Source organism: Meleagris gallopavo, chromosome 1 (genome assembly GCF_000146605.3).
Source record: "Meleagris gallopavo isolate NT-WF06-2002-E0010 breed Aviagen turkey brand Nicholas breeding stock chromosome 1, Turkey_5.1, whole genome shotgun sequence".
NCBI lineage: Eukaryota > Metazoa > Chordata > Aves > Galliformes > Phasianidae > Meleagris > Meleagris gallopavo.
Window position 1 is genome coordinate 134,585,519 of NC_015011.2, and position 14,123 is coordinate 134,599,641.

At 37.3% G+C, this 14,123-nt stretch overlaps 1 protein-coding gene across 1 annotated transcript in view; it reads left to right on the forward strand.

Annotated features, from left to right (window-relative positions):
- MYO16 (myosin XVI) overlaps positions 1-14,123 on the forward strand; it is a 283,366-nt gene that overhangs the window by 249,569 nt on the left and 19,674 nt on the right. The window contains 2 exon segments of the mRNA XM_010728547.3: positions 6,469-6,627; positions 13,490-13,581. Of these exon segments, the coding sequence (XP_010726849.1) occupies positions 6,469-6,627; positions 13,490-13,581 (251 nt within the window).

The window sequence follows — 14,123 nt, forward strand, 5'->3', positions numbered from 1 at the left end:
TCATTGCGCAGCGTCCAGTTACCGCAGGAAATGCAGCAAATATTCAGGGTTGACTGCTAGAATTTGGTGTTTTCCTGACTCTCCCAGGAAAGAATAGGGGCATAGATCAGGAATCCCTTCTGTCTGCAACTTCCTGCTATTCATATGCTTGTTAATGAGATCCATCGGTTATCACTTATTCATGTGTACAGTGACAAGCTGCTTGATTTGAAATTTTCATCTGCTGGATGCTAGCCATAGTTTTCAAGAAATCAAGCTATTTAGCTTTTACATTCTCTGGTAGCTCAGGAACAAAAAGCTTCTTCAGTAGCAAATAAATGTATCTACCAGAATACAGTGTTTTCTAGATTTCAAAGTTGCAAACAAAATTGTGAATAGCTGTCTGTCTTGATGTGAATAGCCATAAATTGATTATTTGTTGCAGGAATACATGTTTTTCATTAATTAAGAAATTGATATTATTCTGGGATTAATTGTAGATATTAAATTATAAGAAGACCTATTTGCTTCTTTTTTCATATGCTTCTTTCCATAATGTCTTACATATTTTTGTAGGTTGAAAAATATTCGTGGAAAAGGTATTAAGCTTTTTCTATGATAACTGTGGATTTTAGTTTATGGGACTGATCATTTGTGGACCAGGACAGAGGTTGTTTCTGTGTTAGGACAGAGACACATCTAGCTTAGCTGGTGACACAGGAATTCCTTGTTTGAGAACATAGCCTGTGCTCTCCGTTTAATAAAGAAGTGGAATGTGTGCTGTGAAAGACTGATCCGGATATGTGTCAGATCTGTTCAAGAGGGGTATACGCCCTTGTATGTCATATGACTTCTGTTTACTCTGGAGTAAAACTGAGGAAACTTGCCTTCCCTTTATCATTAGAGACTGCCCTTGCGCAAGTGAAGATGAAACTTCTGCACATGACTTCAGCAGAGTCTCTGCAGCTGTTTGGTTGTCCACTAGCCTCGTCCTGTCTGAGGTTCTTTTTTTTTTTTTTTGACTATTTGACTATTTTATTCTTTTCTCCTGAGATGGACTTAATATTGACCATTCATTTCTGATTGCAGGAACTAGTCAAGGCAAAGGGCTGTGTTTATTTTCGTAGATGAGCCAATGTCAGGGTATGGCAACTCAATCATCTGGGCAGCCAAATTGTTCAAGCAGTCTCTGGCATGGTTTTGGAGCTGGCAGACAGGCCCCCCTTCCAGGCAGATCTGGGCATGGTTCAGGAAATGGCACAGGCCAGGGACTATTCCCAGCAGACAGCTTGGATGCGGTTTGTCTGCTGTGGAGGACAAGTATGTTTAATAGCATAGACATGGATCTCTTACCATTTGCCTCAGGGCCAGAGAACAGTTGTGAACACATTTAAATTACCAGGACAGAATAAGTAGTAGGCACTCTGTATTTACCCTGCATCATGAATCGCTCAATGCTCTGGCAGCACTGCACAAAGCATCCAAGGTAAGCATGAATCTGATCCAAAACCCACTGGAAGCAGTGGAGGCCTTCTGTTGTTATTAATGAGTTTTCTGTCAGACTGTAAATGAGCACTAAATGCTAAAAGAAGTATTTGAAAAAAAAGCATAAACGGACAGATAAAAGTACGGATGTGCCTGTTTTTAAAGAAAGAAGGGCAGAAAAAAGGGCATTGACAGAAAAGTAAATTGCAATTCAATCAGGTGAGCTACTGCTGGGTTTTTAATAACATTGTTTCTCCTGTCTTGCTGCAAAAAGAGTCTATGGTGATTACACCTAAATGCTGATATCAATCATTGATTTATACTTTGCTTTAGATTTTATTAAACAGGCTAAATATATAGTTTCCTTACAAAATTAATAATCCCTCAAAATGTTTCAGTATTGCACTTTAGTCCGTCATTTGAATAGAGCCTGCACTAGTTTATTTTATAATTTGGTGATAACACCATTAATTCAGCCTAAATACTACTTGAAATAAGTGTAGTGTTTGAAATCCTACATTTTATGCTTGAGAAAAAAAGGTCATTGTATTATGGTATTTGGAACTCATTTATTTGGAGCTCAATTACAAGAGTTCAGTTTGGTCTTCTGACACAAAGTTATCCCATTTAGTCTTTCAGTGTATTGGCTTTCTTTTAAAAGAGAAATAATAATTCAAAAATGAAAATAAAAAGCAGACATAGAATCATATGTTAAATCATGTCCGTGACTGCCATACTCTGAATTTATTATTCCAAAGTAAGTGAAACTAAGTTCATCTGATGCCTTATGAGTTTTAAACTCTTTAGTCTCTTTGAGGAACACTGAGACTAGCATGCAAATATGGATTTCACTACCTGCCTCTTTTGCATGCATTTCCTTCTACACTTTTCAAGTACTGTTGATACAGTTAATTATGGGCTTACTGGAATACAGAGCTTGCTTGTAAGGAAATAACTGTTACACTTTCATTTGTCTTACTGTGATTAAAAACACTGTACATGACCTTGCTTTCAGTTGTATTTAACTATTTTGCAATTGAGGGACAAATTCTGCTCCCAGTCCATATACATCCTTACTATCCATACATCTTCATTAACTGCAAGATTAGTCAAAGCAGAATTTGACCCAGTCAGAGATACGTTTTTGGCAGATTAAGTTTGCCAAAATAATAGTCCAAATGCTGCTCGCAGTTGCAAACAGTCTGTATATTTTCACTTAGAGCTTATATTCCTTTTATAATCGTGAACTCCTACCATGCTCTTACAGCTGATACTTCTCTGTAGCTAGTGTCTCACTAGTAGGCATGGATGACTCTTCAAATAACATTTCTTACTGGCTGGCAATTGTTAAAATGCTGTTACAAACAAAACAAAACAAAAACAAAGCAAAACAAACAAAAAAACAGTGGAAGATTTTGGTAGATCATCCATGCATCTGGTGAGAACAGCAGAGTACAAGTCTGCACAAAAAGCTTCGGTTGGTGAAGATGTGCAACAGGAAACATAGTTTCTTTTTTTCTTCTCCTAAAGTATTCGTGATAGTTCCAGAAGGTTGGGGTTCGTGGCAGCAGCAGGAGGTAGATTTTAACGTGGTGAAAAATCTAAGCCACTGTATCAGATGACTGAGAATGCATGAGGGTAAAATGAATTTCAGATGAGTATTTGATGAATAAAATTAGAATTGGGAAATTTTTCAATAACTCTTGTCAATAAGTGTTATCAGCGTACTTCCCTATATCTTTTACAGTTGTTCACAGCATTCCTGTCTAAGATATTGCTGTGCAATGCTTCTCTGTGTGGAACAGAAGTGTTATGACAAGAAGTCAGGAGATGCATTTTTTATGCTCAGCAAATGTTTTAGGTAGTAGGAAGACAGCAAAGAGGGACACCCAATTCCAGCCTGGATTGCCCAGTCATCCTATGTAAGTTCTGCAGTGCTGGACAGTACCCTGGTTAAACCTGACTTAAGTATCCACTTGTTATCCTATCTATAAAAGAGATTTTCTTAAGAAACTCACCCATTTTACACAAAGTCAAAAATAAATAACCGGTACGTATTTGCTAGGGATAAACTCCAGCCTCTCCAGGAGTCTTTTAGAAGTTAGCCAACATACGTGTTTACACTTCTCCCAGAGATTCACATCTCTGCTCCAACAAGGAGCTGCAGATGTCTATATATAGAAAATCAGCATGATCACCTTTATACAATCCAGATTATTTTGAAACAGAATACAGACTTCTGCCCACAAGATTAAGGAAATAAGGCACTGCAAAGTGTTTTTTCTTTATTGTATCCTTCTATTGTTTAGGTTGGAGAAGAGAAGGCTATGAGGAGACCTAATTGTGGCTTTCCAGAACTTGAAGGGAGCTTAGAAGCAGCTTTTTAGACAGTCTGGTAATGATAGAACAAGGGGGAATGGCTACAAACTATAAGAGGTGAGATTTAGATGTTAGGAAGAAACTTTTACTTAGAAGATGGTGAAGCGCCTGCTGGCATAGGATGCCCAGGGAGGTTGTGGATGCCCCATCTCTGGAGGAATTCAAGGCGAGGTTGAATGGAATCCTGGGCAACCTGATCTGGTTGCTGGCAACCCTGCTCAATGCAGGAGGTTGGTGCTAAATGATCTTTAAAGTTTCCTCCAACCTAAGCCATTCTATGATTTTGCAATTTCACGATTCTATGATTAAGTAATTGAAGATGTACATTTGTTACAGGGACTGAATAGAGTGAATGGGATAGCATATTTCTATGTAAATAGCTGTCTCAAAAGGTATTTTGTTTGTCCACTACTTGTTTCTGCCAGTTTATTATGAGATTTTCACTCGGTCGTAAATATCCACAACACTGTTTAGTACAAAGGAGAAAAGATATATTTATATATATTATTTGTTGTTTTTTTCTGAGAGCCCTTCATGAATGCTGTGAAAAGATAACAATGTACCCATGAAACAAAAGGCTTCTACAGAGTAGGAATGCAAGAAAATGTCTTTCTACTTGCACAGTCAAATGAATTGCAGATGTCAGGCAAATCAGTAAATCTTTTGGGTATCAAGAAAACTAAGGATCCCAGCCACTTACTCTGAGACTCTTTATGTAAAAGGTGGCACAATAATTATGTAGGTGGATTATGATCTATACGCAAGTGCACTGACTATTAACATCCAAAAGTGACATTTCCTTTTCAGACAAATTAAATGCAAGCTGCAAAGACACATTTTTCAGTCAACTTGCTTGCACAAAAGCTAAATCAGGCATGCTCTTATAATTGTGCTGCATGCATTTTCTAGCTCAGACTCCAGTTCTGCCGCCTGCCCCAAATCACTTACTGCGAGTAGAGGTGGCCTAATTTTTTAAGTGCATAGCACTTTTGCCTAAATATGCAGTTTATGAAACAGCACCACCGAAGTACTCCAATCAGATCTGGCAACCAGTGAGGATCAGGGAATGAGGGCAAGAAAGGAAATAAAAAAAAAAACATTGAAATATTTTATTCTGACAGCTTGGAAATGAACTTTTTGACTTTTCAAGACAGCTTTTTTGTTAGAAAAGGAAATGTTAAGAAAGATTCAGTATTAGATAACTGAAAGCTAAACACAACTAAGAAAGCCCTTTTCAGTGAAAGGAAACATTTCAAGTCAATCAAAATGGAAGTATAGTTTTCATTTCATGAATTTGTTTCAAAGGAATGTTGGTACTTTGTAACTCAAGGGTTTTTTTTTTCAGTTTAGGTATGAAAATGAAAGTTGACCGTGCACTCAATATTAAGTTTGAGAATCTGCAGGAAAAGTATCTGTTATACTGTGGAGAAGGTTTTTTTTTCCTCTCCCCTTGAAAAATCCTTATGTGCTTGACACTTAAAAGTATATATTGCATTTTGAGAGAGCTGAGAATGTCACTGGACATACAAGTGAATGCTATAACACTGGTTTTAATAGCTAGTCTTTTGACTTCCATCAGTTGTTGCTCTTATTATGACAAAACTTAAGCAGACCCACCCAAAAGCAAGCTCTTTGAGGACTGTCAGAGGAAGTGTTTCCATTTTAAAGTGCTAAATGAGGGCCTCTGTACACAGATGAGCCACTATGCATCAGACTTGCAGCTAATGCCAGCTCCCAGTGGGTGGAGGGAATTAGGGGAGCTGAAATGGAGCTAGCCAGAGAGCCCTGCCAGTGCAGCACTTAAAGCAATCTCACTGGGGCTGCCACAGATCAGCAGAGGGGGGATCACCTCAGGTGCCGGATGCGCAGTGGGCACCATTCCTGGCCTTGTCTCTCAGTCCCCTCGGCCCTCAGTCAAGATGGAAAGAAGAAAAGAGAATTTTGCCCTTTTCTTTGAGGAAATATGTACTGTATGCAGCCTGTGATCTACTCCAGGACCAGGGCTCCTTGTGGTATCTTGAAGAAATTTAACTAGAAGCAATGACTTGAAAATCCAGAATGTTATAGAAAGTGACAACTGATGGCTGGAAAGCCCTGAGGCAGGGTAAATAGTGCCCATGGGGAGGCCTTGCTGGCAGGAATGTTGCTACTTATGGTTTTGTGTTAAAGGCTTTCTCATTTTTCAAGGGGGGGAAATGAAAGAAAAGAATAAAGCCATGTTTTAGCTGTTATTGTTCTGACCTAATGTGATGGTAAAAGACATTGCAGTGATGACAGCAGTATACAAACTTCTGTGACATAGAATAGATCCTAAGATAGGGTCAGTACAAACGTGGAGTTTTTTCAGCTGATGTATATGTGGAGGGAAACAGTACAAATAAAATTTTGTTAAAGCTTTCAATTTCATAAACTTTAAATGGCTACAGGTGGAACACTTGCAAAAAAAAAAAGAACCCTGCTAAAGTAATTTACTTGAACCTTCCACATTTATTGCTGGTCTAGTGAACTTAGCGATTAATTAAATTGATTTGATAAAGTAATTTGGTTTCTCAAAGTTAATTGTGTCTATTTCTGTGTGAAAGCCACTGGCAAATTGGAAGCTGACAAGCCTTTTCTCTATAGCAGGTGCTGAAACTAACCTGAACTTGAGGAGCAGAGAAGATCCAAATGCATCAGATATTGGGTCAGAAACGCAGGATAAAAATGCAAATAATCATAGAACTCAGTCTTCTAATCCACTGTCCAGTTCTGTGACTGCTGAAAATGGAAATTCAGTATCAAATGGTAAGCATTTTTTAATCCCAAATCTCTTCTAACATAAAATTGCTGAAGTGTGCCTTTCAGTGCGCTTTTAAAGATACAGTCAAGCTGGAATCTCTTGAGTTGTGAAATATCTCTGTTTCTGGAACTGGCTTAACTTTGTGTGTATGAACTGATAAGCTCATCTGCAATAAAAGCTGAATGTGAAAAAAATGAAACAGCCTCTGTTGAGGAAGTTGTAATTACCTCAGCTCCAAGTCTGTAAACAGCCTAAGGAGAACTGAGATTTGTGGCTTCTGATTCTATAATCAAGAAAAATGGAAGAGAAAATGGAAAATCAGGATCTCCCATTGGTACAAGTGCCTTGCTAGTGAATGGCAAATTATATGTAATTGCATCAAAATGATCAAAACGGTGCAAGAAGAGTGACCAAATTAAATCTTTCAAGGTCCTATAAGCATAAACCTAAAGTTATAACACCCGTATTATGGAGAATCAGATCATGTGATTACACAACTATGAATATAAAATGAGACAAAAAGAAAGCTATCATAGAATCATAGAATCACAAGGTTGGAAACGACCTGCAAGATAGTTTATTCCAACCATCCTCCCACTACCATTGCTACCACAAGCACTAAACCATATCTCGCAGCTCCTCATCCAGACACCTCTTGAACACTGCCAGGGGCAGCGACTCCAGCACCTCCCTGGACAGGCCATTCCAGTGCCTGACCACTCTCTGAGAGAAGAAGTTCTTCCTTATGTCTAATCTAAACCTCCTCTGGTACAACTTGTGGTCATTTCCTCGGATCCTGTTTGTTGCCTGGGAAAAGAGGCCAAACCCCTCTTCATCACAGCCTCCCTTCAGGAAGTTGTAGAGTGCAGTGAGGTCTCCTCCGAGCCTCCTCTTCTCCAGACTAAACAATCCCAGCTCCTTCAGCCATAATTATTTTGATGGGAAGTGGAGAAGGAAATGTCTAAATATATGTGTGGCACTGCATATGGCTATCTTCTTACCAAAAACTTAAATCTGAATATTGTTTACCTAAGTAGAGCAGCTGTATGGCCTTTAATGCTTAGGGTGGAGGTGCACATAATGTGGAATATAGTTTGTAACTTGCAAACAACACTGGAAAATTTGAAGGAATAAAGTATCAAGTGTAATACTACATTTTGTTTTCCAAATATACTATCCTTAAAAAAAATCAAAAGCTAGAGCTATTTAATATGCATAGGTTTGAACTGAAAAATCAAGTTTATCAGGAATATTTCATGTTCCAGGTATGCTTTACTTAAAAAATCCTCAGGTTTTGAAATGAAAAAAAAAATAAAAATCAAGCTTTATGAAATGAAGCATTTCAAAATTAAATAATTCATTTTTTTTCCAGGGAAATTCATTCTGCAATTGTTGGCCAAAATAATTCTTCCTGCTCTCTCTGATAATCAAAGCAGAAAATTCATCCAGTTTGAGAAGTCATAGGAGTGTAGAGGTACATTCATTCCTGTGTGGAACTGGGAACACACTGTAATAGAAGAAAAAGGCATCTTTGTCCATTATAACTGTGTCCCCATTTGTATCAATACAACAATTTAGGGAGGAGGGAGTATGTTTTCCAAATGCATAACAGTCAGACTGTTATATTAACACAAAATCTGTGGGTAGACCAAGACTTTGATTCCTTTCTATGTAGGATTTTAATCATATATTCTGATGTCCTAATGGGGCCTGCGGGAGATCAGTTTTTTATAAGAGCAATCATTTTATCCCCAGATCCCTTAACTGGGAGTTTAATCACAAGAGCTGCATTTTTTTCAGCTTAGAAATGAAGTGATGCTTTATGTTTCTAATTTGTGATGATTATAGTTAAGTTAGCAAATGATCGCAGTTAGTGAAATAAATGGTCGTTGCTTGAATAGAAGGCCAACTGGTAGGTGAGATAAGTGCTTTCAATTGTGTGAAGTTTTTTATTAGTGTGTTTGCAACTACTAGTTGCCAGGGCTATTCATATCGATAACACACTGAATCTATTATGCATAAACAAATTATTTTTAAACTATTTGTAAAATGGAAAGTTCAATCATAAAGGTGTAATGTGCAGTGGAATTTTCCAGTATTTTTTTTCCATTAAAAAACATCACTGCATCAAACTCAAACTTTCAATAGAAGGTTGCTGATTTTGATGCAGCTTTCATAAGGAATGGTTTTGGTTTCTGCTCACTGTGCTTGGCAAGGGATTAACATTATTTGTGGTATTTTAAGGTTCAAATCTACATCTTGGCTATCAGGCTGTTGTAGAAATGTTATAAGCTTTAGTTTTACCCTGACACAAAAGACCGAAATAAAAAAATAAAATCTGTGGCATGGAATTCCACTTTTTCAGATAGCATTAATAATAATGGAAAGCACTAACAAAATGAAATTTTCAGTTGTACTTAGATTATGTGAATTGTAAAACACTTTTCTTAAAAGTAAAAATCCTTCCAGGATTCTACTTCAACATCTTGATTTTAAAATCTGTGTGAAATGTGTAGGCACCACTGATATACCTACCTATTGTAAGGTACCTGCTTTAGCAGGTAGACTGGACTCAATGATCTCTTGAAGTCCCTTCCAATTCCTGTGATTCTGTGACTCTTTGATTTTTGAATGTTCCATGAGCTATTTTCATGTTTAATACTTCATTTTTTATTACTGTATACAAGATTCCTCTAACTTTGCAGTGAGCAAAACTTGATATGTGTTATTAGTTCGTTGATGCCGAGATTACAAAACTTGTGAGCATAAAATAATTTGCTTCCCATTGCTACACAGCGGAACTGTATAACCTACTTTTCACTGTTAGTATGAAAACCTAGATTTGTGCAACATCACATGACTTAATACCGACAAGTGTCACCACCATTTTCTCTGAAGCATCATGAAACTTAAAAGTCACTAAGGTCATAAGAATAGTCCCTTTGACCAAGATGCTAATCTTATGTCTAACCCGATGATTCTTCAGAAAACCATTTCTAAGCGACTAAAAGACTGGCTAGCTCAGCTTCCAAACAGATTAATGCTGTGTTGCTCTGAGAAGCTGAGTTTAATTTCTGGGACTGCTGTTAACCTGCAGTTTTAATAAGATTGTTTTTCATTTTATATACTGTAATCCACTTCTTTTTGTCTATAATATTATTAGTAACAGCTTTCTACAATTCTGTACTATGACCATGTGGCTTGTCTTCTACAAACCTTCCACACCTACCAGATTTTCAGTCTAAAAGAAACATTTTTTTAAAAATTATTTTCTTTTCCAAATGCAAACAGTCATCAGAAAGCCTATAATAAATAATCTTCTATGTTACAGTGCTGAAATCTGTGATCCTAAATCACTCAGAACATCAAATTAAGTGGGAAACGTTCAGACACAGCAGAAAAAATGTTGTGAAATGTAGTTGTTTATTTTCACCTTGTACTTAATGGGATATATAGAGGAGTGTTTAATTATTAAGTGAAATGATTAAATTTGACAACTAATAATGAAATGGAGGTGCTTGAACCTTTGGTTAATGAAAAGAAGAAAATCCCTGGGTATATGACAGTTTTTTTACCCCCAGTGGACTGCTGTAGAGGTACTTACCACTGTGATCCAACTGAAATCTAGAATTGATTCTACATAGATGACACTGCCCGTTTGGACCACGGGAGACTGAATGTGCTGCATAACGCCCAGTGGGCACACAGGCACACACTTTGCACTGTGCCAAGCATCCAGCACCATTAGCACCCTGCTATCTCTCCAAGGAACCTTTGCTGCTTGTTCCTCTGCTCTTCAGCTACGTCTGAGGCCCACTGTTTGTTGTGTGAAGATACATGTGAATGGACTCACTGTATAGTTCATTTTGATCAGCTGTCAAGAACCTGACTGTTTCATTAAGAGCCCTGTATATTATTCTGCTGAGGGGATGAATCTTGCCTAACTTTAGCTGCCAAGAAGGTGGCTGTTTTCTCTAAGCAGATCATCTGTGGACTACAGTCTGCTGCATGATATATAGGAACTTACCACTTGATCTTAGCACAGTAGGCAATGAGTTGCCATCAGTCTAGGAAATCACAGAATGAGAGAGGTGTCACAGGAAACAACCTTGTAGAATGTCCCTGTGACACAGACATGAGCATTTACTGTGATGACTTGAGAATAGTTTAACCCACTCCTGATGACAGAATTTGTGCTCCAGCCTGTACTTCTCATTAACCTGCATTTTTGTAGTTCTGCCCCCTGCCCCCTAAACTGATGCTTCCAACCTTGTGCTGAATTAAGCAAGGTCTTATTCAGTGCACAACTGTGGTATCCAAATATTTACTTAGGTGCACGTAAAGGAAAACTTTTAGAGTGCAATCAACTACTCCATTTATCTTTCCAAACTCCACTAAGCTTCTGCTTAGTCTGTGTTGACATGCTGTTGCTGTACATGGAAACTTTATTTATTTGATAAGACTGCTTATCAAAGTGCTTTTCATAGAAAATCACTGATATTCTTAGCTCAAGGCTATCGTGCACCATAGATCCCTAAGTGTATGGATATAATGCAGAAGCAATATCTTTTTCAAAAGCATGCTACTGGTCTAGGAAAATTTTTTGTTCTTTTACAAGTGTCTATAATTTGCAAATAATTTACAATATATTTTTTATTCAAGTTAAATTAAGAACACATAACATAAAAAGGCATTCTGCATTAAAATGTGGTTAATTTTTTATTATTGTAAAAAAAATTGTGTTGACAAAAAACATTTTTTAGAGGGAAAATCTCAAAAAAAAACCCACATTTATTTCAAGCATTTCATTTTACAAAAAAAAAAGTGATTTTGCTCAGGGCAAATATTATGTTGTAGAGCAGGGTTTGTTTACTGACTTCAGTAAATATAAGAAAGGAATAGTGACAACGTGTATTTGACAAACCTAGTATACTGGAGAATGTGAATGTCAGACTTTCCAGTTTATACATAATACCTCACATCCATCACCACCAGCTTCAAAAAGAAAGAACCCCACCTTGAAACAAAACATTGTTCAAAGCATTGAGAGAAAATGCTCAGATGCCCTGTCTGCTTTGGGTAGATCTGAAGAGCTGGATTCTCACAAAGTTTGTTCTATCTCCACAGCTGCAATGAGGGCTTTTGGCCATTTCACTGCCTGTATTTGTCTAAAGAAGTCCAGGTGGTTTGAAGCTGTAGAAGAAGATCAAAATTTAGGAATAGTTTCCACAAGCTCCATTCAGAAGAACAATACAAAAAAAAAAAAAAACAAAAGCTGTCCTTAGCTACAAAGCTATGGATATGCAACAGTATAAGGAGGAAACTAACAGTGAGAAAGGAATAAGGATTATATAAGGATCATTCACTCTCTTTAAAACTCTTTGTTCTGTTTCTCTCAGAAAATCTGGTTATTTTATGAAATAATTCATTTTTTTATTTGCATGAGTTAAATCATACATCACTAACCATATAAGAATTAATACTCATTTATCAAAATAAAAAAAATAAGCATTTTTTTATATAGAAAATAGAGGCTTGGAAGAGGTTTCATCGTGTATTTCTATGCCAGTTTCATGACTGAGCAAGAAACTGAACAGGAACATGAAGCTGAACTATGAGTAGTACAGTACATAATCTCGTAACTAGTTTATGATTCATTGCATTTGAACTTTTGAATTATTTCCATTACAATTCTGTTGTGTACAGTACACAAAGAGTGGGGTTCACCTCATTTTTGTTTATCTCACAGTTAGCTACCTAGGCACAGATTCACCTTCTCTAGTTTTAACCACCCAAAAGGTAACTAGTCGAGTCTGACAGTTGGTAGAGTCGCACAACAGTTTGGGTTGGAAAAGAACCTTTATAAGTCATCTACTCCCACCCAAATTCAGATTAGATGTTATCGTTGGTAATCTGCTGAGGACAATTCAACTTTCATTATCTCCTGACAGGATTAATCCTTTTCTCCTGATGGCCAACTCTGGCGAAAGAAGGAATAGTGATATGCTGTTTAAGGATGCCATAGGAATATGAAAAACTGGAATAAATGCTGCACTGAGCAGTAATAAAATTGTCAGGTGCCAGACCTACTATGGCGTCTGTGAGTTTGTGAGGAGCTTAATAACGCCTATTGTGGGCTCACTATATTTCTGCTTCCGCCTTTGCTTCCCTTGATCTCGTCTTCCAGATCCACTGACAGTGCTGTGGGAGTGGTCTTTCCACTCCAGCAGAAGTGATGGGAAATGCTGGCTATGAGCCTCGCTCTGTGGTCACTGCACAGAGTTGCTCATTTATTTGACGCCAGAGGGTGTGCCTGGCTCTTTCACATTGGTTTTTACACTTTAGAATTTCGGACAGCTATTTCCCACATGGAGAGTGCACAATAAATACAACAGTTACACAAAAAAGCCCTACAGTCCTGAGGAGATGAAGTTGTAAAACCTGGAGCTATTGACTTTCCCACGTCACTAGAGACATCAGTGTGTGAATAGACCTTGGGTCCATTTTGCATTCCATTTGCATTGCTTCTGTGATGAAAAGAAGCCAGGGGAAGAGGAACCAGGGGAAGAAGAACCTCCTTCTGCATTGGAGGAGGAATCCCTGGCCAGTGTCATGTAGGTAGTATGCTATTTGTAGGCTCTTTCAGTGCAATTTCTGTAAACCAACATACATACTTACGATAGTGTACTTGATAAACAGTAACCTTTCCAGCTTTCGTAAGCACAGAAGAAGTAAACACCCAGGCAAATGTGTGACATTTATCATTCCTTTGTTGTAAAATATGTCAGAGTATTTTGAATCTTGAGCTGAAATCAACCAATTCATAAATGTCAGATTAGAAAATAAATTATTATTGTTCTTCTTTAGGTATACCAGAGGAAAATGAATATTCAAGACTGTCAGCCAGCACTACAGCAGGTTCATCGATTCAAAGACATAGGGAGAGCCACACTACCCAGGTAAAAATATCATTGATCTTCTAATGGAAAGAGTAATTTTTACTCCATAAGGAAGTAAAAATTAATAGTACCTGCATGTTAAAAGCTTTCTTGATTCAAATCTATTTGTTGGATATTGAAAAATGCTTCTCTTACAGGTTTATATTGAGCTAAGGACAAAAATCAGAATCAAAATACCACCATCAATTAAATTAATCTGCAATATTTAAATGCTTTATATTAGAAGAAAGTTTAAACCATGTTCAAACTTCTATATTTGATCCTTCCAACGCTACTCGTCAAAAGCTGAACACAATTTCAGTTCAGTACTTCAAAATGTCACTTTTCAGTAAATAGATAGTTGGCAAAGTGTCTCACAAATCTTTAAAACATATTCCATGCCATGTACTCAGAATTACATGCAGGGACAATCCTTAAATGCAACCTTAATAAGAACTGTGGCAAGTTCACAGAAGGACAATGCAGTCCAGTGATTTTTGATGCAACTGCCATAATGACAGTAAACATCTTCCAAAACGGTATTACAAAAAGAAAATGAAAAA